The 22,231-nt window shown below is 45.3% G+C and overlaps 1 protein-coding gene across 1 annotated transcript in view; it reads left to right on the top strand.

Annotated features, from left to right (window-relative positions):
* Window positions 1-10,779: 10,779 nt before the first annotated feature.
* Window positions 10,780-22,231, top strand: part of LOC132453716 (phospholipid-transporting ATPase ABCA1-like) — a 36,429-nt gene continuing 24,977 nt past the window's right edge. The window contains 5 exon segments of the mRNA XM_060046661.1: window positions 10,780-10,941; window positions 15,070-15,177; window positions 17,201-17,294; window positions 19,623-19,764; window positions 20,137-20,305. Of these exon segments, the coding sequence (XP_059902644.1) occupies window positions 15,112-15,177; window positions 17,201-17,294; window positions 19,623-19,764; window positions 20,137-20,305 (471 nt within the window). The 5' untranslated portion in view covers window positions 10,780-10,941; window positions 15,070-15,111.

The raw sequence follows: 22,231 nt of genomic DNA, 5'->3' as shown, positions 1-22,231 counted from the left end.
TGAACATACGTACAGCATCAAATTATGTAGTCTACAAGTGTTTTTGTGTGGATATATGAATACAACAAACATGCATATTGTGCTCTGAGTTGACTGAGTGATAATGCAGCTAAGGCCAATATTATAATCTTTCAAAAGTTTTACTTCTAACATTAAATAGCAGAACTTCATCACTCACTTAATTTGGCTGTAATTAATATCTCGGCAATTGATGTTGTTACCAGCCTTGCCATCGCTAGATGGCGCCAGTTACGTATTTTCCTCCACGTCTACGGAGTCACTCTTCCAGCTGTGACAGAGGCAAACAGTTGTGACGGGGGCAAGTGAGTTGACATAACAGTCGGCTGGAGGCTGGAGGCATAAAAACATGTTTACGTATGATCTGTTTGGTGATGCCTCACACCTGTTCCACAGCAATCAATGTTAACATGTTAAACCAGCCATCACCACACACACTATGGGAGATCTCCATGAACAGCAGGTTCCACCTCCTGCTCAGTATTGCTATCCTCAACCAAGTCTACAATAAACCAGCTCCAACATCACTGTGATCTGGATGTGGAGGAGCCCAGCAAAAGCCAACTTGTTGGAGCGTGGCAGGTGGCGCGTAGCATGGTCATTGTTACAATATTATGCACAAGACATGCAATAGGGACACTTATCCAAAGTGACCAAAAGTGACGATGCATCTCATACATTAAGATACTGCATGATAGAGAGAACACTGTGTGTGTGTGTGTGTGTGTGTGTGTGTGTGTGTGTGTGTGTGTGTGTGTGTGTGTGTGTGTGTGTGTGTGTGTGTGTGTGTGTGTGTGTGTGCATGTACTGTCAGCTGTGAAGGTTGACGGACTACAATGTGGAAGAAACCATTATGAGATCTATAGGAGGTAGGGGCATGGTTTCCACAGTTAAGCTTACATCTACAGTACCCTTCCTCATTCATACCCCCCCAATCCCAACATCACGCACCCCATCTAACACACTCCCCCGCCTCCCTCCTCCTCTCACTAACTCCCACCTACCCACTCCTGACATCTCCCTTGTCATCCCAAGGTCAAGGACAGGGAAGAGCCGGGTGACGTGCTCGTGGGCGACTCAGCGTGCACGTCAGTGAGTCGGTGAGGGAGCGTGTACGTGTGAGTCATTGCGAACTCTGCGGAGTAGATGGGTATGTCTTCGTGAACATTGTGTGTTGGTACATCTACACTTTGTATATGTGTTTGTGTTGTTTTTGTGACAGACAGACAGACGGATACGAATGCAGACGGATAAATAAATCAGTATAAATAATTATACTGTATACTATGAGTCAGTGTTTAAACTCAGTGTTAAATGTGGCATCTGCCAGGACTTGCTAGGTATTTGAATTGAATAATTCCTCTCTCGCGCTTGCGAGAGGATACATTTTTGACCGGAATAAAGTAGCAATGTAATCAAGACGTATATGATTCGCGTCGAGAGCAGTGAGGGGTGTAGTTCACAAAGCGGCCTCACACAAAACCTAACATCATCAAACGTCTATGCGAATTTTTTTTGTTTTCTTTGCATGAAAAATTATAATTTAAATCTACAAACAACATATGTGTAATCCAGGGCATATAAAGGCGTGACTTTGCCACTCTGCAATTTATTCTACATAGGTCTAGACTCCGTGCTCAGTCCCGCCTTCTCCAGTGAACCAAGAAAGCCCGCGTCGTGACGAACTGGGAACACGCGCGTGTGTCGGCTCACTAGCATCTGTACCTGGCCTGAGCCTGAGCACACCTGGCCTGAGCACACCTCTCCGAAGTGTGCTCAGGCCACGGAATTGAACTTTACTCGAGTACGGTTGGCGTGCTCACACTCGCCAAACGATCTAGACTCGGCGCAGAGGTGTCAAACTGACTTTGGCAGGGTACATATGGCCTCGTGTGAGCGCGCCACCACATTATGTACTAGTCTGTTTGCGAGAGAGAGAGAGAGAGAACCAGAATGAGAGAGTCGATGTTCTTCCAGTGGAAACTCTCTGGACCCGACGTCTCCATGATGTCGACTCACTATATGTGTTGTGTGTGAGTGTGTGTGAGAGAGGCAGCAGCTGAAAGGTTACTCAGTCAGCAGTTAGAGAGAGAAGGGCCCTAGCAGGGGCGATCCAGAACTGCTGAGCCAGTGAGAGGGAACAGGGGGAGGGGGGAGGAAACCAGTGTGGTTGCCAGGTGTTAGGACTGAATAGACCAGTACACACACACACACACACACACACACACACACACACACACACACACACACACACACACACACACACACACACACACACACACACACACACACACACACACACACAAGCACACAGGCATACACTATCACAAGCCTGTACAGGCTGATTGTTCCGTGTTCTCCACCCACTGCCTTATTCCCATTGATGTAAACAAACAAGACAACCGACACAAACACATACACACACACACACACACACACAGTTGGCGTCACGCCTTTGTCTATCTACAAAAACAAGGATAGTGTGTGCTGCTGGTACATAACGTATATAGTCAGTCCTACAGACTGTACTTAGTACGACGTCGTCGTCTACATATGTATACAGGTTGTAACTTGTGGTTCCGTCTCCCGACGGTGCAGTGACGAGGACGGGGTGGGGACTGCTGAGGACAGCACAGAACACAACGGCAGAATCTCTTCTCATGTGACAAACAAATATAACAATGTGAGATTCTGTTGGATGTCCTCAAATGTTTGGTGTGTGCGTGTGCGCTCACCACAGTGACCTTAATAAACTCCAGGTCACATGACCAGCGTCGCAACAAACCACCCACAGCGATTAGCTGAATATTACCACATTCCACATACAGGAACAGGCCTTGTGCGATGACCATGCACCCATCTGTATTATCGTTTACTTAATATTGTCATTTATCTGAAGTTTTCAGCCCAAGAGTTATCGTGAACCAGCGTATCTTCCAGATACCTTTCATAAAGCAGCAGGTAGGGGTTAGGGGTCATCTTGCTCTAGGAGTAATACAGGTAGGGGTTAGGGGTCATCTGTCTCTAGGAGGCCTTCAGGTAGGGGTTAGGGGGCATCTGGCTCTAGGAGGCCTTCAGGTAGGGGTTAGGAGGCATCTCACTATCAATCACACTGATATGTATTTCTGCTTTGGTTCTTCGTTTCCAATGGCACTGATGTGACGTGACAAACTATTAATTCGAGTTGTTACCATGTGATTGATTAAGTGAAGAAAATGGCGATTTTGAGATAAAAGTAATAGTTAAAAATCGATACAACTACATCGTTGACACTCAGCTCCCCTCGCATGGCCCTGTAGTCAATTCACACGCCAAAGAGCCAGTAGGACACTATGATATTCATAACAACACACCGGATCGGGATACTTCGACTCCTCTTCGGGTTTATCCGCCTGCAGCTGACGTCATTCCCCTTTCACCCAGACTTGCCGGGCTTCAAGGAGGTTACTCGCGGTCAACGCAGCTCCCAGCTACTGCAACTACTGATGGACCAGGTGTATGTTTATCTAACACACATTCCCGTTCAAACCAGGAACAAGGGTTTGAGGTAATGGTCTATTTGACACTCCTAGGCTAATTGTTTGTCAATGTTTGAGTTTGCATGTGTTATGTTTACAGAGCAGCTGCCTACGTGGCAGCAAAGGTGACTTTTTTTCCGTGATAATGGCACATTTTATTCTTTACTTATATATATATTAAATATTTTCCTCAATCCACGTGGCTACAGCCCCCTCCTCTCTCTGCTCCGCTCGTCGGGGTTACTATCGGTCAACATCGCCCAACGCTCCTTCTTCCTTCTCATCCTCTCACGGCTCCTCTCTTCACTCTGCTTCAGACGCGCAGGCTCGCGCGCGCGTCGTGTGCGTTATCATCATCATCACTTGGTGTTCAGGGACGCGCTCTTTATAGAGGACACCGCGTGACGGCCGATCTTCGGGGGCTGTGTCCCTTGTCACACCGGAGAGGAAGCGTCTCGTCCATTCGTCACCCTTTCTGAACGACCGAGTGAACGATAGCTAACATCAAAACGATAGCTTGCATTACACGATAGTTTCATTACGTTTGTCTGCCGTTCGTGTCACCGAGAAGGAAACGACTTGTCTTGGCTTGCCTCTTTTTTGAACATCTAATAATGGCCTTCATTCGACTCGGAGGAGAATAGACTCCTTAATTCTGAATCGGGTGCCGCACGCACCGTCAAGTGTCACGCACAAAGTAACAAGTGCGTGACATCTGACTGAATGTTCTTCACCGCAGATTTTTAGCGCTATAATATTGACCGAGGACCGGACCTCGGTGACCTCATAGATGGCTTGGGCATGCTTAGCTGTCTGTGTTGATGAGACACTGAGGCCTCACATCATGAGGCCATAATGTCTATCTAAGCATTATTAATGATTTCATTCATAGGTGTCCAGATGGAATCACAATTAATCCTAATTCATACTGAAGGGAATTCCTCTCAGATACAACCAGCAACACGTAATTCTCTGACTGCGTTCCACTTTGGGATCCCGAAAAATATGAACGAACCCCCTGCCCTCTTCATGATGTAACAGAAGAAAACAGATACAGAAGCCCTGAGAGCCAAGACCTCGAAACACACCGCTTGTGGTCACACTCTCAGAGACGTAGAGCTATGTCTAAGACCTCCTCTCCTACAAGTGGGTTACGGTCCAACGCTAGCCCTGCAGCCCTACCGCGTGTGCTAAGCTTGCACCATGCTGCGACAGCCCACACAATCACATTGTTCTCCAGCCGTTAGAAGTAACGGCCTCTGACAGCTGCAGATGCTAGCACACTAAACCCAACCGACCCAGGGCTCCGTGTCTGGGGGGAAAGTCTTGTATTTCAACGCCTAGTTGGATCACTTCTCTACCATCTTTGGGTTGTGATGCTCGTTCCGCTCATAGCAGACGCCTTTATCTAAAGAGACTTAAAAGGAGCTAATTGGTCAGAAGAACGAGAAAAAACTATATATTGCTATCGGTACAGTAACGATGTTCATAGAAACAAGTGCCAAGCGCTTACAATTTCTAGGTTAACCCATTCTCTGTATACAACAAAGATAGCTAGGATAAGACGCTACCAGCAGTCACACGGTGCAAGAACTATTTTTTCAGTGCCAGGAAGTACAACATACAATAAGTGCGTAAATTAAGTGCCAGGATGTACAAAGATACAATTGCGTGCCTAAGATATGTGTTTTAGGAGAGTAAGGGAGGAGCAGGGGTGGTGGGGGTAAGGGGGGAGGCTATGCTTAGTCCAGGCTAACCCAGAACAAGTGAATCTGGAGTCTCTTGCAGAAGCTGGTGAGCAACTCTGTGGTCCTGACATTGGCAGAGATCTCGTTCCACCATTGCGGTGCCAAAGAAGAGTTGTGACTTTCCAAGATAGATACAACTTTATTAATCCCCCGAGGGGAACAACAGCAACAGTAGAAGACAGAGGATATTATACAATACATTACAAATACTAAGTAGTGCTAAGGGAAACAAAAATAGATTCTATATGAAGGACAAACAGAGCAAATGGAACAAACAGGACAAATAGTATAAACAGTAGACATTATAAAGTTGCCCAGTGCCAGTACTTCACAGTATATTAAAGTTTGTAAATGTAATGTAAAAAACTAAAAGGCCCAGTGATCGTTGATGTTTGTGTATACACGCATTCACAAACATATGCACACATACAGAAACACACACGCATATGCATACACATTCACATCCATATATACATCTGCCACAGCTCATCATAGGATGGGAGAGGTTACCCAGGATGGACTTGAAATTGTTCCTCATCCACCTCTGCCTCGAGATTGTCCAGCTCTAGCCCAGCAACAGAGCTAGGCTTCTCCCAAGCTTGTTGAGTTTGTTGGTACCCCTTGCAATGTGGAGGCTACCACAGACTGATAAAACATCTTCAGTAGCCTGCCGCACAGGTCGAAGGACCTGAGCCTCCTGAGAAAGAGGAGTTTGCTCTGACTCTTCCGATAGAGGGCCTCAGTATTGTCTGTCCAGGCCAATTTATTGTTTGTGTGTACTCCTAGGACTTGTACGAGTTCACTATCTCTATCTCATCCCCCTGGTTTATTGAGCAAGAGGTGGTTCTCCACGAACAATCGAGTTGATTTGATATGGGGTCGGTCAATCATGCACACACTCCCCTGAGACATGTACGTTACAAGAGGGCGAGGTCATTGCTGTCCTATACATTTGTACATTATGGTGGGCAGGCTGGTGAGGCACTCTGGCTTGTGAGGTACTGGGCCTCACGTCCTCTCAATGATCACTGCGGTTCCCAACCCGGGTCTTCTTTCCTTAAGCCTATGTTAGTTTCAGCGGCTATGCCCAGCTGACCCGAGGGAAACAGTGGCATCCATATGTGTCTTGGTGCGATATGTTTCTAATTCTTTGGTTTGTATTTCAACATGAGCTCAGTATCTCCCACTGCTGTGTAAAAACTCGCCATCATGTTCTGGAACAGGAATGTGTGTGACCTTCTGTCCTGTTCTAATGTCCCTTGTGTCTCTCCTGGGTCTTGGTGACGTGTGTACATGTGGTGGAACAGGATCCGTGTTAACAGGTCTGTGGGGCCCTTGATGGATCAATAAATAATCTTCGGGATTGCAATGTGTGGGGAAGTGGGTGGTTATGTCTGGACAACCCCCCCCCCCCCCCCCCGTTGTGAGACCACATTGCCTGGTTTGCGTTGCCATGCCAACAGAATCATCCAGCACACATCCTGGTCAAATCATTAAGGTCGTGTTTCGCAACCTGGAACCAGCATACAGAACCCTCAGACCGGTGTGTGGTCGGGTCCCGCGGACAAACACTGAAAAGGTCTCACGGGTCTTGAGATGATAACGCTTCGTGACCCCTGGTCTAATCCATCCCTAAAGAAGAGCTGAGGGTTGAACACTTTTTGTACTGCTCATGTATATATTTTAGTGCCAATAAACACAGAGGATGGGATAGTATTAGTATTGTAGTATTAGTTATAAGTATTAGTTTTATGTATTAAATACTCCCTGGTCAACGTGTTTAAAGAGTCCATCTTATGTAATCTTCACTTCATATCAAATCATTTTGATTACCTTACTGATACAAGTCTGATCATACTTACTGCTCAGAGTGTGTTTCAACTCGGTTTAAGTTGAGAGGAAAGCTGCATTTTCACACAAATGGCTGATTTGGCATTACAGACACACAATGAGTCCATGATCCTGAATCCTCCTCATTCAAACACATGAAGTGACCATCAAACACGAAGAGAAGGGTTACACCAGAGGAGACACAGACTCACATGAAACCCTTTTATCAATGATGAAAGGGTTTCATCATTGATAAAATGATGAAACCAGGTGTCGTTAACGTTACGGTAACGTTAACGACACCGTAACGTTACGGTGTCGTTACTGGAGCATTAATTATCATCCAGCCACACCTTCGTCTAGAACCTTTCCTTTCTGTTGCCTGTATACTATTATTACTATTACTTAGTTATTATTAACTACTACTACTATAACTACTACTGATATTGCTATGCAGTCAGTACACACTTTTATCCAAAGCGACTGAAGTGAATTGAGATCCATGTCGTTACGGTGCGGGTAAGGTTTGGGCATGCTGCTCACGGATGCCTACAGGGAGACTCTGGACATTGGGGATCAGATGCAATTATAAAATAGGATCAGATCAATTGCAAACCGATTCCAATCCTGATCTAATTCAATTCTGAATCCATTCAGATTCAGTTTCCTAATCGCTCCTCATTGTTCTCACAGATTAACTCTCATTTAATTTCCTACTGCTTCCGAGCAAAACTCAATGCATCAAACAAAGACAAAAAAAAGACACAAGAAGCACACAGAAACACACTAGTAAAACTACAAGCAGCATGATGAATTGCCACCAGCCTGGAGATCCCTGCAGGCAGCGAGTGTTTGTTTACTCTCTCAGTAAAGGCCTACAGAAGGCTGTCTGTCACCCAGCCCAGTCTGGGTAAGTAGGCTACAGTTGGACTTCATAATGGCACACACAAACAAAGGAGAGTCACAAGACTATGACACAAGCGGCCGTCTGTTAGTCAGCGCGGTGTTCTGCTCTGTTATCTTAGATGCACTCTGTGTACCGGGCTGCAGGATTCTGCTGACGGACTGGGCCTTCTTGTTTTGAGTGTGTTCTCCTCCTCCAGGACATCCTGACTGCTGCTTGTTCGGGTTAAGTCACAGCCCAGCGTGGGGTCCGGCCGCTGGGACCCATCTGACAGGCTGGCCCCCAAAACAAGACCCAGGCCCTCCCAAAAACACTGTTTTACATTGACTGAAAGTGTGTAAGAAAATGGACCCTACCGTTTCACATGGTTTGCTTCATAAAACCTCTTAGAGATGAAAGATTACAAACCTCTCACTTTGTTTTTACTGTAACATTCATCTTATGGCAAACGTGATTCTACATCTTTACACTTAACTTCCTGTATATTATACTGTATTATATATACTATATATTGTATTGTTCTATATTATACTCTTATATTACTATCATGTTATATTATACTGTCCTCTACTCTATTATATTCTACTGATCCCTGCTCTGTTCGACTGTATTGTGTTGCACTGTCCTCTACTCTACTATCTTATACTGTCCTAGTCTATTCTACTGTGCTCCACTCCATTCTATTCCTGAGCTTTTCTTTGCTATTTCTTCTGGCATTGATGTACTAGGCCATGCCCCGACCCAGCGTGTGCACACACACATACAATACAGGTCCTTCTCCAAAAATTAGCATATTGTGATAAAGTTCATTCTTTTCCATAATGTAATGATAAAAATTAAACTTTCATATATTTTAGATTCATTGCACACCAACTGAAATATTTCAGGTCTTTTATTGTTTTAATACTGATGATTTTGGCATACAGCTCATGAAAACCCAAAATTCCTATCTCAAAAAATTAGCATATCATGAAAAGGTTCTCTAAACGAGCTATTAACCTAATCATCTGAAAAAGATTCCTGAGGCTTTTAAAAACTCCCAGCCTGGTTCATTACTCAAAACCGCAATCATGGGTAAGACTGCCGACCTGACTGCTGTCCAGAAGGCCATCATTGACACCCTCAAGCAAGAGGGTAAGACACAGAAAGAAATTTCTGAACGAATAGGCTGTTCCCAGAGTGCCCAATCAAGGCACCTCAGTGGGAAGTCTGTGGGAAGGAAAAAGTGTGGCAGAAAACGCTGCACGACGAGAAGAGGTGACCGGACCCTGAGGAAGATTGTGGAGAAGGGCCGATTCCAGACCTTGGGGGACCTGCGGAAGCAGTGGACTGAGTCTGGAGTAGAAACATCCAGAGCCACCGTGCACAGGCGTGTGCAGGAAATGGGCTACAGGTGCCGCATTCCCCAGGTCAAGCCACTTTTGAACCAGAAACAGCGGCAGAAGCGCCTGACCTGGGCTACAGAGAAGCAGCACTGGACTGTTGCTCAGTGGTCCAAAGTACTTTTTTCGGATGAAAGCAAATTTTGCATGTCATTCGGAAATCAAAGTGCCAGAGTCTGGAGGAAGACTGGGGAGAAGGAAATGCCTGAAGTCCAGTGTCAAGTACCCACAGTCAGTGATGGTCTGGGGTGCCATGTCAGCTGCTGGTGTTGGTCCACTGTGTTTTATCAAGGGCAGGGTCAATGCAGCTAGCTACCAGGAGATTTTGGAGCACTTCATGCTTCCATCTGCTGAAAAGCTTTATGGAGATGAAGATTTCATTTTTCAGCACGACCTGGCACCTGCTCACAGTGCCAAAACCACTGGTAAATGGTTTACTGACCATGGTATTACTGTGCTCAATTGGCCTGCCAACTCTCCTGACCTGAACCCCATAGAGAATCTGTGGGATATTGTGAAGAGAAAGTTGAGAGACGCAAGACCCAACACTCTGGATGAGCTTAAGGCCGCTATCGAAGCATCCTGGGCCTCCATAAGACCTCAGCAGTGCCACAGGCTGATTGCCTCCAAGCCACGCCGCATTGAAGCAGTCATTTCTGCAAAAGGATTCCCGACCAAGTATTGAGTGCATAACTGAACATAATTATTTGAAGGTTGACTTTTTTTGTATTAAAAACACTTTTCTTTTATTGGTCGGATGAAATATGCCAATTTTTTGAGATAGGAATTTTGGGTTTTCATGAGCTGTATGCCAAAATCATCAGTATTAAAACAATAAAAGACCTGAAATATTTCAGTTGGTGTGCAATGAATCTAAAATATATGAAAGTTTAATTTTTATCATTACATTATGGAAAAGAATGAACTTTATCACAATATGCTAATTTTTTGAGAAGGACCTGTAGATAGATGATGAGTAATCAGCTGATAAGAAGACATTAAGGTCAATGCTGCTCTCCTAGCTGTTAAGATATAGGGTAATGAATGCTTATGTTTGATCGTGGGTTATTTCAGTCTTATTAAGGTAAGGCAATGACGTCAGCAATAGACAGGTATTGATATCGACGGGAAAATGAGTAAAGTCGTCATTGATGACCAATCGGAGGTCCACTATTCATGTCGCCAGGCAGGAACTACAACACACTAGGGCGTGCGGCCCCTTTAAGATGTGTTTTGGCTTTGCACGTGCGCTCCATATATGGGAGAGGTGGTAAACTGAAGCAGCTCGAGCTCGCTTTGACCGATAGTTACCCCTTCTCAGTCTCTCCTCCTCTCCTCCTTTCCTTATCTCCTCGTTCCCTCCTCCTCCTCTCCTCCTCTCTATAAAACCCTGGCGGTGGAAAAAAGGACACTTCTGAGTCTCAACAGCTGAGAACAATAGAGGAGACCAAAGTTACAGTGGACCCGTTGTTTTCTATAACGGAGGATTTACATTGGATGAGAGGAGACATCGTTTTGAGTCCACAGGGGTCCGGAGACAGGTTGGTGGAGTCACATGGTTTACTTTATTCAGCTTAATCGTTTTTGGAGCTTTCTTTGTGTTCATGACACCTGGTATGAGTGGTTTTGTGTGACAGTCCAATTAGACTATTGTAATGTTGTATTGTTGTTATAAGCAGTGTTTTGGGGCTTTGATGTTGTTCATGTCGGCTGAGAATATCAATGTAGAAGTTAGTCTGCTCGACAGTCACCCTGTCTGCGGTCAGCAAGAAGATTCACTGAAAATTGCGAGTTAGGATGAATTTGAATCATTTGCATCAGAGAAAGGGTTTTAAACAGTTTCAGTCAACTGTCTAGACCTTGTTTTCGACAGCTTTCCTTTATGTGTGTGTGTGTGTGTGTGTGTGTGTGTGTGTGTGTGTGTGTGTGTGTGTGTGTGTGTGTGTGTGTGTGTGTGTGTGTGTGTGTGTGCTTTTGTGTGCTTTTGTGTGTTTGTATCGGGGATCTGGTTGAGGGTGGAGCATCTGACCGAAAGTAACCCCCCCCCCCCCCCCCTAACGGAACCAGAACAATGAAATAAAGCCATAATTTGATTTGATTTGAAAGACATCGGACCCGACGGGCTGAGGATAAGACGCTTCTTGTGTGAACCGAAACACCATTTGCGTTTCCGTTAATTTGTCTTCTGTAGGGTTTTGTTTATATCAAGTGCGTGTACGTCGGTTGGTTATTGGTAGAAGGAAGCTGTGAGTGTTTCTCACATGTGTTCCTCCTTCTAAATCCCTCTGATCGCTGCTTTATTCATAGTTTATCTGATTAAAGTCTTCTTGGTTCGTTTCATCTCATCTCTCTCGCAATTGTTGAACATCTACGAAACTACTCGTATCATGCAGATGACACCACTTAGCTTTTAAACCAATTCGATCAAATGTTAGTTGATAGTCGATCGATTACGCAGTTGCGCATATGGTCGAAAAATAATCCTCTTTCTCTGTGTGATCGCACGTGAGCACGAGCGGATGGTAAACAAGTGAAGAGCTGCAGCACTGGCTCCGGCCGCTAGGGGCGCGTTGCACCATTTGGACCTGCAGCCATGCACTTCAAAGAGAATGTTGTTGTTGTTCGTTGCTTTACCTAAAAATAGACTTGTATCTCAAATCGATTCGGGAGATTGATTTGAGAGTAAAGCATTTCCACGATGTGAACATTTTCTATGGTGGTTAATGGTGGGCTGATTCATGCATACATTCATATTCAATTAATGTCATCATAGTTTTTCTTCGATTGCTACAACTTGCATTCTGTTCACATATAACTAACGTTAGTGAACTTGCATGTCCACGTTTCTAACAGGGATTTTCATTTGTGTCATTTTTGTGTCATTTTTAGAAGGAAAAGCTTCTGCAGGTTCCGAAAACAAGGTCTCTCTGCAGCAGAGATGTCCTTTATCGAAACCTGCTTACCGAAAATCCTTTATTGAAACCTGTCATGAAAATGACGTAATGCCCAGTGGAAAAAAATGGCAATAAGTGTAGTAGGCCTAGTGCAGTTTTATCAGGAATTGTTTGTAACCAGAACCTCTCATTTAAACAGAGAGAGAGGGAGCGAAAGAAGGGAGATTGGGAGAGAGGAGAGGGAGATAGAGCGAGCAGTGTGTGTCGGTTTATTGTTTGTTGATCTGAGGATAAAAACAAAACAAAAAACATCAGGCAGATATTTAAATTAGTCGGTTAATTTAAACCGCAGGAATGCATTGCACATCCAATCATCATCTGCTATGCCACTGAAACAACAATTTTTTTTACCACATTTTGGTAACATATTTTCCTGTGTGACCAACGTTTTGAGGGCGGTGAAGTTCACTTCTAACAATGTTTTATAAATCTGTATTTTTTAAAGGATCATGAGGTGAACTTTGGTCAGTTTACCAGGGGATTCGTAGAAGTGGAGTAACAGGCGGTCCCAAGCTGGGAGCGATGCCCTTTATCATGGGGGTGCTGTGGTGTTGAAGGGGGGTGGCGTGATGTTGTGTCAATCAGGAATGACCGCTCTTCCAAAGTCCTTTACCACAAATACTGAGTCAAACAGCGGCCAACATGGATAAAGAACCCTCACAAAGATGGACACAAAACACACAAACCTAGCACACAACGATGGACACACACACAAACACCCCTAACACGGAGAACCCTAACACACACAGATGGACACAAAAATACAACCCTCCCCACACAGATTTACACTCACACACAAATAGATGGAAACACACACAATGAGAACAGATATAGGGGGACACACTTGCACAACCCTGACGCACGCAAATCCCTAACAGATACAATCCCCTACCGACTAGCCCACTTAAAGGAACATAAACCACCAACCCTAAAGCACACACACACAGATTTACACAAACACACAACCCTAACCCGCGCTGAGCAACAGTCGCACAGTTATTGGAACAACTGTGTCTCTTTAACCCTATCCCATCATCAAGCCCAGCCTAGAGGCTTAACGCTGGAGACAGACGGACAGAGACTTGTACCGCATACTCAAAATGTCCGCCGACAACAACCACAGGAGAAACTAAACACACGCAGTTGGCAGCACGCACACTTGAATAAACACAACCCTCTCTAACCTAACCCCAGCATAACCTTCTCTAACCTAACCTTCACCCGAACGCTAAACATTACTCCCTCTAACCTGATGCCGAACCCTAACCATCTCTGGCCCCATACCTACTTAACCGTCTCTAACCTAACCTAAACCTATCCATATCTAACACAATGCCTAAACTGAACCATGTCTATCCCAAAACATACTATTTACCATCTCTAACCCATAAAATAAACTTTACTACCTCCATCCCACAACCTTAATTTAACCATCTCTACCCTAATATCTTAAAATGACCATCTCAAACTTAATACCTAAACTTAAAGGTACAATATGTAACAATGAAACCAGGTGTGTCTCCGCCCCCTCCTCTCCAGACCCGAAGCTCACGCGGGTTACCAGGTTGAGAATACGAGCGCTAATATTTTATTTTGGCAGTAACAAGCGACCATGAGTCCTACACTGTAAGCTGAACAGCTAACGTACACAGGAATGGATTCTACCCAGGAATTTGTATGCCAGGTAGAATCGAGTACATCCTTACATGATCCAGTTTGTTTGCTAGCTCAATATTGTTTGTTTCCTATCTGCAAACCTTGGTTCTCTGAGACCAGGGAGTCATAACACACAGGACCAAACAAGAACAAATGTTCAGACCCAGAGCAGACTTTTCAAAGAGAACGTACTTGCTGTAGCATTGTTGTTGGAGTAGCCAGTAGTATGTTTCTTTAATCTCTAATGTTATGTTTGAGTACAGTACATTTGTTACATATAGCTCCTTTAACCATCTCCAACCTATCACCTAAACTTAAACAAATTTACTGAATCTCAATCCAAACCAAACATTATACACCCAGACACCCTATAAACACATTTGGTCCGCAGGTCTTTATAATGCTTGAATGATTCAAAATGTTGAAATATCAGCTGATCCTAGGAAAGTGTGTCACTATGTTGACTCCATCCCATCGCGCCCACATCATGAACACTGACCTTTGGACCTGTGGTAAAGCTAACAGTGAGGGGGCATAGCTATGTCTAGGGGATCTAGGGGGGATAGTGCTACATCTATTTAGGCTTGATGCTGGTATAGCTACTTCTAGTTAGGCTAGAGGCGGTATAGCTACTTCTAGTTAGGCTAGAGGCGGTATAGCTACTTCTAGTTAGGCCAGAGGGGAAAGTTACGTCTAGTTCAGCTAGAGGGGGTATAACTACGTTTAGTCACGCTAGAGAGGGTGTAGCTACATCTAGTTCTCAGTTTATCTGCAGCAGTGTCCCGGGTCAAGCACCGTTTTGGACGGTTGGTGTGTCCTCTGTAGGTGTGTTTGTTCTGCTCCGATGTCTAGGGTTGATGTTGATGTTGATGATGGTGATGACCTTTTGGCATTACACGGTACAGTAGTGTACATGTTATAGACATGCTAGAAGTATAGTAGCAGCATTATTAGCCCTGTATCATCTTCTCTGTTGTGTGAAAACTAGACAGCTGAAGTTCTCTGTTTTGTCCGTCTCCTTCTTCCTCCCCCTCTATCTCTCTCTATCTCTCTCTCTAGTGAGATACTGAGCACGCTCAGTAGGCCAGAGTAGCGGACAACATGGCCGTCTCTACTCAGCTTGGTTTACTGCTGTGGAAGAACTTCACGTTTCGCCGCAGACAGACCGTAAGTAACATCTCTTTAACCTCATCAAAGTCTTTACCAAACCAACAACAACCAGAAACAACCGACAAATGGGCTCAAACCAAAAACCTTTAAGCTGTGGGTCCACTCCACCATGAGACTTTCCTGAGAAAAAAACTTTAACACATGGCTAACTACAAGGCCTAACTACAACCGGCCTGCTGTGACTGTACCAGAACCAGGGCACCTCCATGCGGGTCTAGAACTAATCTCTTACAGAACCAGGGCTCCTCCATTGCTGGGAGATGACGGTGAGAAGACAGGAAGTGAGTAGCTTGTTTTGCGTCATGCTGGAAACATACAAACCACAGAGAGAGGAATCGGGACTGATGGTCAGACACGTGAAGATGACACATCTGAAAGGGCTTTGTGTTTCCCAGCACCTTGCCTCTTCCCCTCTCTGCCCAGAGAGCACCGCAGCCGGTCACCAGCCCCACACTCTTTTATGGATACTTCCCTCTTTCTGCGGGTTGTGAAATCAACCAAATGACTCAAAGTCTTTTGCATTTTCACATTTTAGTCCCTTGGCAGACGCTTTTGGAACGATCAGTTGTGTTATCATTGCAGGGGCCCCGGGTGCTTATCGCGCTGCGTCTGCTCCACGTAGCCAGCAGCAAAGTCAGGGCAGACACCTCCCTGGCCTCCCATTTTCTCGTCAGGCATGAGACTGCTATTCCTTTATGATTTACTAACAAATAACATGTTCATTTACTTTACGAGTAGTTAGTTATATGGATGAGAGGTAGTGTTATTCTTTAGTAAACCATGAAAAAATAGCAGAGGGTGGTTTGGATGTCTCCTGTTTGAGAAGAAGGTGGGGGCCAGGGAAATGAAGTCTATACGTTTTAGGTCATGCATCTGGCACAGCAGAAATGACAATAAGAATAATGAAAGAGCGATGTAAGAGAGATAAATGCAATCAAATTAATATATGTCTACACAATAAGAGTGCCTAAATACGTAACATGCCATTATTGAATGAATCTACTTTTCTACTACCCCTATTTTGTGTATTGATATTCTCAATAATAATATTATTAACACTAATAAGAATGCGAATACTAGTGCTCATAATATTAACCGTATTGTTCTGTCCATTGGGATTGGAAGCCACAGAGTAGGCCTTCTGAACATGTATAGAGACCACCAATAGAAACAGATGGAGCAGTCTGGGCCTAGAAAACATCTCTCTCTCTATCCCATTATATCTCTTATACTCTCTCTCTCTCTCTCTCCCTCCCTCCTAATGTCTCTCTCTCTCTCTCCCTCCCTCTCTATCTCGTAATGTCTCTCTCTCTCCTCATGTTAACCCATATACTGTCCACCAACATTCACAGGGTGGGATTAGTGGCTGAAAGACGACAGCTGACACCCCAACCCCCACCTAACACACACGCACACACACACACACACACACACACACACACACACACACACACACACACACACACACACACACACACACACACACACACACACACACACACACACACACACACACACACACAAACACGAACAAACGCACAGATACACAAACACACACACACACACACACACTAATGGCGTGGTAGGGGTGTATTTGTTTTGCTATGTGAATGTGCTGACGTGCCACATGACCAATGGACCAAGAAGAAGAATTCCTTGCAGGGAAAATTGTAACAATTAGTTAAAGTGTAGGCAAAGGTTAACAGGCAAAGGTTCACATGAAAAAAAATTTTGGGGGGATTTATGTGCTGAGAAATTATTAAAAGGTTTTGTTTTGATCTCTTCTATCATCTCCTTATCTCCTCTCCCTCTCTCTTCTCTCCACTCTCCTTGCTCTCTTCTCATCTCTTCTCTCCTCTCCGCTCTCCTCCTCTCTCCTCTCTTTCTATACTTTTCTCGCCTCCTCCTCCCTCCTCCTCCCTCCTCCTCCCTCCTCCTCTCTCTTCCTCCCTCCTCCTCTCTCCTCCTCCCTCCTCCTCTCTCCTCCTCTCTCCTCCTCCCTCCTCCTCGCTCCTCTCAGGTCCAACTCCTGGTGGAGATCGTGTGGCCTCTGATCATCTTCTTCATCCTGATATCCGTGCGGTCACACTACCCAGCCTATGAGCAACATGAGTGTGAGTACGACACCACACACACACACACACACACACACACCAGTTCTCCTTTCTCTCCTCTCCTTCTCCTCACCTTCTAGGTTCTGCTCCCAGATTCAATTACCTTTTAAGATTAGATAAAATAAGATTAGATTGTATCAATCCCAGATGGAACATCCAGGTGTCAGTCGTACAGGACAGAAGTAATATTTAAAACAGAGAGCTAGGTTTTAAGACTACAGTCAGGTTATGTTAGAGTTAGGGTACATTTTTTTGATTAGTGTTAGGTCTGTTTAAGGCCTGTGTTTTGAGGTTAGGAGGGGTTAGGGTAAGAGATGGGATTAGTGTTAGGTCTTTTTAAAGGCCCGTGTTGAGGTTAGTCAGGTTGGGGGGGGGGGGGGGGGGGGGTGCTAGGGTAAGAGTTGGGCTGTGGGTTAGCGTGAGAACCATGATATTGGCCTAGTGTGCCCTATGAGGCACGAGGTCTAAGGGCTCTTCAAGACCAGCTTTATAAATAGATGTTCCCTGGTCCACCAGGAGCCTGATAAAGATAGATTGAGATGGGTCTGGGCTTCTCATCTTGAATATTAGACTAGGAGGACGCTAACACAGCCTTGACACTCTACACCCAAGCTATCGCAATGGACTCATACACTGTTTACTCTTAGAGTAAATAGAAAGCATGGGAATGTTCATTTATTTACTTGATGCTTTGCGCCAAATCCGTTGACCTTGCAACATTCAAACATTTAGGAGCAACTGAAGAAAATGAATTCTGCCCGATCCAAATATCCAAATGTTACCAGGTCAGAGTGCATGGATAGCTGTAGAATTCAAAGTAAGAGTTTGTGTTTTTATGGTTTTACATAAAAATATATATATACCGGTCTATATTAAGATATATGGCTGGATATCAACCAACCAATCTAAATTGCTTCAGGCTGTGAGTCAGATGCTGTTGCAGACCTTTATTTCGAAAGTTTCAGTGAAACAGCAGTATTGTGAAAGACAGAAAGTGGTGTCTGGCAGAGGTCAGTGTTTTCCCAGAGGCAGTCAGTGGATCAAATATTTGAATACATATTTGTGTTGTTGCTGTGAAACTACTTTACTGACTTGTAGTAGACGAGGTACAACTGTGAAGTACATTCTTATCTGTTTAGTTCGATTGAACTTGTACAGCAACTTAAACAGCCCTCAACAAACAAGTGGTCTTCCTTTCGTTCGTAATCAAACGCACTCTGAGGTAAGATCTCCAGGGGAAACAGTCAAAGGCGTGTTTGATAAACGCCCTCTGGAAAGAAGTGGGTCAGGGTTCACTGATCATCCCAAAAAAAAACAGCTGCTGTGGGCAGGCAGTGGGGACGTCTGGCGTCGTTGACTCCATGGATCCTCACTACCGGGCCAATCACAGAGCTGTTCAGTCTTGACTGAATGCGCATACGCAAGTTCCGACGCACACACACACACACACACATACACTGAGGTTATAATTATCGAGTTAGACTTCTAGAGAAAATGCACTTCTTAGCATCTGCTGGACATATTCCTACCAGAAAGGAAGGGGTTAGTAAGGAACAGGAACTGAAACTCTTCTGTGAGCTGGGAAACAGCTCCCTGAACTAAAGATAGAAGTAAAAACGCTGATTTGTGCTTCTACGACCAGTTAAAACGTGCCGAGCTGTGTTGCTCCGCGCCCGAGATGGACCGTCTCTGAGGTCGGGTGAAAGCGGTCTGCCGTCAGCCCTGGTTGCCATTGTCTCTCAATTTGTAGAAATATAGACCTATAAAAAGTCCAAGTATTGGCCAGTATATTATAGTTGAAAAATGCCAAAGATCACCAACAAGCATGAAACGTGACCTCAGCCAACCTTGAGGACGTTTGAGTCTCGTCCTCTCCCCTCCCCTTCTCTCCTCTCCTTCCTCTCCTCTCCTCTCCCCTCCTCTCCTCTCCTTCCTCTCCTCTCCTCTCCCCTCCTCTCCTCTCCTCTCCTCTCCTCTCCTCTCCTCTCCTCTCCTCTCCTCTCCTCTCCTTCCTCTCCTCTCCTTCCTCTCCTCTCGTCTCCTTCCTCTCTTTCCTCTCCTTTCCTTCCTCTCCTCTCCTTCCTCTCCTTCCTCCACCTTCTCCTTCCTCTCCTCTCCTCTCCTCTCCTCTCCTCTCCTCTCCTCCCCTCTCCTTCCGCTCCTCTCCTTCCTCTCCACTCCTCTCCTTCCTCTCCTCTCCTCTCCTCTCCTCTCCTCTCCTTCCTCTCCTTCCTCCCCCTCCTCCTCTTTCTCCTATACTTTGACTCTGGAGGCTTCTACTTTGGCGTTATGGATCCTAAGTCCCTGGTGGTCCCCGTTCTCTTGCAGGCCACTTCCCCAACAAGGCGATGCCGTCAGCGGGCACCCTGCCCTGGCTGCAGGGCATCATCTGCAACGCCAACAACCCCTGCTTCCGCTACCCCACACCGGGAGAGACCCCGGGCGTGGTGGGCAACTTCAACGACTCCATGTAAGTCCTACCTCACTCCCCCAGGCCTGCACCCTGCCACGTCTACCCGGTGGGTTAACAAGCCTCTAGGTCAACCACCAGGCGTGATCTGGTATCTATGTATGTTGTGCGTTTGCCCATGCTATCCATCACACGTTGGGGTGTCCGTCCAGATGTTGGATGGATACATCTGGGTGGACACCCCTCAGACAGGCTTGTAATGGCTGATCAACATCACACCTGCTGGTTACCATGGCGACCATTTAACTCACCTAGTGACTCGGATTAACCCTGAAACCAAATCATAGAACATGTTGAGTCTTGTAATGGCCTAAATGATTACCTCTTTCCCTTACTCCCCTCCTCCTGTTCGTCCTTCCTCCTTCCCTCCAGAATCTCTCGTCTGTTTGTGGACGCTAAGAAGATCCTGCTCTTCACCCAGAATGACCGCAGCATGGAGGGCTACAAGGGGCTGGTCCGGGCTCTCGCAAAGCTCCAGAAGAAGACCGCAGGTGAGTCCTGCTACTCTCTGATTGGCCCATCTGTGTGTCTTCCTTCTCTCTGATTTGTCCGTCTGTGTGATAAGACCATTGGTGGTTTGATTGGCCAGAGGGGACTGATTGGTTAATTGATAGGATTGTGAGAGAGTTTAAGGAATAATCAGTGGGCCCTCGAGTCAATGATTCAATTGCTTTGGGTCTGCTTATTAATGCCATTTCATAGTAGCAGGCTATATAATTAGCTTGATATAAGCATCGCATCTTCCAGAGAATCAAATGGATCATTTGGACATAAGCCTGTAATGTGATTAGAGATGCCAATCTCTTAATCTCCTTAATACAACACAGCATGTCACAGCTTTGTTACAAATTAAATGGTGGCCTCAAAGTGCAATATTCTGGAGACATGGTTTGATATTATGGTCAGCTCAGACACCAAGGCATGGTGGGGCCTGCCTATTCACCAGGCCTGCGTGGTGGGGCCTACGTGGTGGGGCCTACGTGGTGGGGCCACACACAGACGCACACACACAGGGAACACCAGGACTGTACGGGCCCTCTGATGGAAAGACACCCATCACCCAGCAGATAATTAGCTTAGTGTGCTAAAGCTGTCTTTGAACTTGTTGTGGTCACATGACCTACGTACCTCAGAACCCGTTACACAACGGCCCTGGAGGGGATGGCAGAAGCCTGGTGTTATGAAACCCTTCTCTGAACGCAGTGTACTGTTCTGCTACCGCAGTGCTGAAGCAGAGTATGGTACTAGTACTGCAGTACTGAAGCAGAATATAGTACTAGTACTGTTTTCCTGCTCAGAGTGCTTCACACGCAGACTGCTTCAGCACCTCAGACATTGTACTACACCTCAACCGGGCATTTGTAATGATTAAGATTAATTACACACACACACACACACACACACACACACACACACACACACACACACACACACACACACACACACACACACACACACAGACACACACACACACACACACACACACACACACACACACACACACACACACATAGGGCTGGGCGATTAATCGAATTTTGATCGCGATTACGATTTTAGCGTCAAACGATCAGAAAATTAACATAATCGGGTTATCCGATTTTTTGTTAATTATTATTATTTATTTTTTTATTATTTTTTAATGATTTATAGAAAGGTCAGAACAGCTGGACACATATCTGTATATCATTTTAGATTGGAACATTTTCTTTTTGACAATTTTGTGTATTTTTTTAAGGCGAAATTTCAAAGTTCTCAGTTACAACGTTTTTTTTGGGAGAGACATGGTGAATAAATACAACACGTTTTCAAACTCAAAGATAATCGTTTGAATAATCGTGATTTCAATATTGACCAAAATAATTGTGATTATGATTTTTCCCATAATCGAGCAGCCCTACACACACACACACACACATACAAACACACACACACACAAACACACACACACACAGACACACACACACACACACACACACACACACACACACACACACACACACACACACACACACACACACACACGCGCGCGCACGCACACACACACACACACACACACACACACACACACAAACATCCCTGAGCTGAGGGTAGCATAAGGGCATCCTCTGATCTTCCAGGGAGGAGGCATGTGCTGCAAGGCACCATGGAGTGGTTGTTTCCCGAGGGGAGCATATTAAAGCTAATTGGCATTCCCCAGGTGATGGCATAGTAGACCCCACACACACAAACAGCCGCATGCACGCACACACGCAGACACATACATACACACAAACACACATACACACAAAGAAACATGCAGTTCTTTTCAACTTCCTCTCCCAAGGGGTCCAAATTGTTTCCTGTTTTACTGCTGGTGACATGACCGCAAGGATAGAGAGATAGCGTGGGGGAGGAGAGGAAACAAGAGGAGGAGATGGAGAACTGGAACTGGCTTACACCAGTCTGGAAGGGATACACACACGCTGTG

This window comes from Gadus macrocephalus, chromosome 3 (genome assembly GCF_031168955.1).
Source record: "Gadus macrocephalus chromosome 3, ASM3116895v1".
Classification (NCBI taxonomy): Eukaryota; Metazoa; Chordata; class Actinopteri; order Gadiformes; family Gadidae; genus Gadus; species Gadus macrocephalus.
The sequence above is the reverse complement of the archived record's forward strand: the minus strand, read 5'-3'. Positions and strand labels throughout refer to the sequence as shown.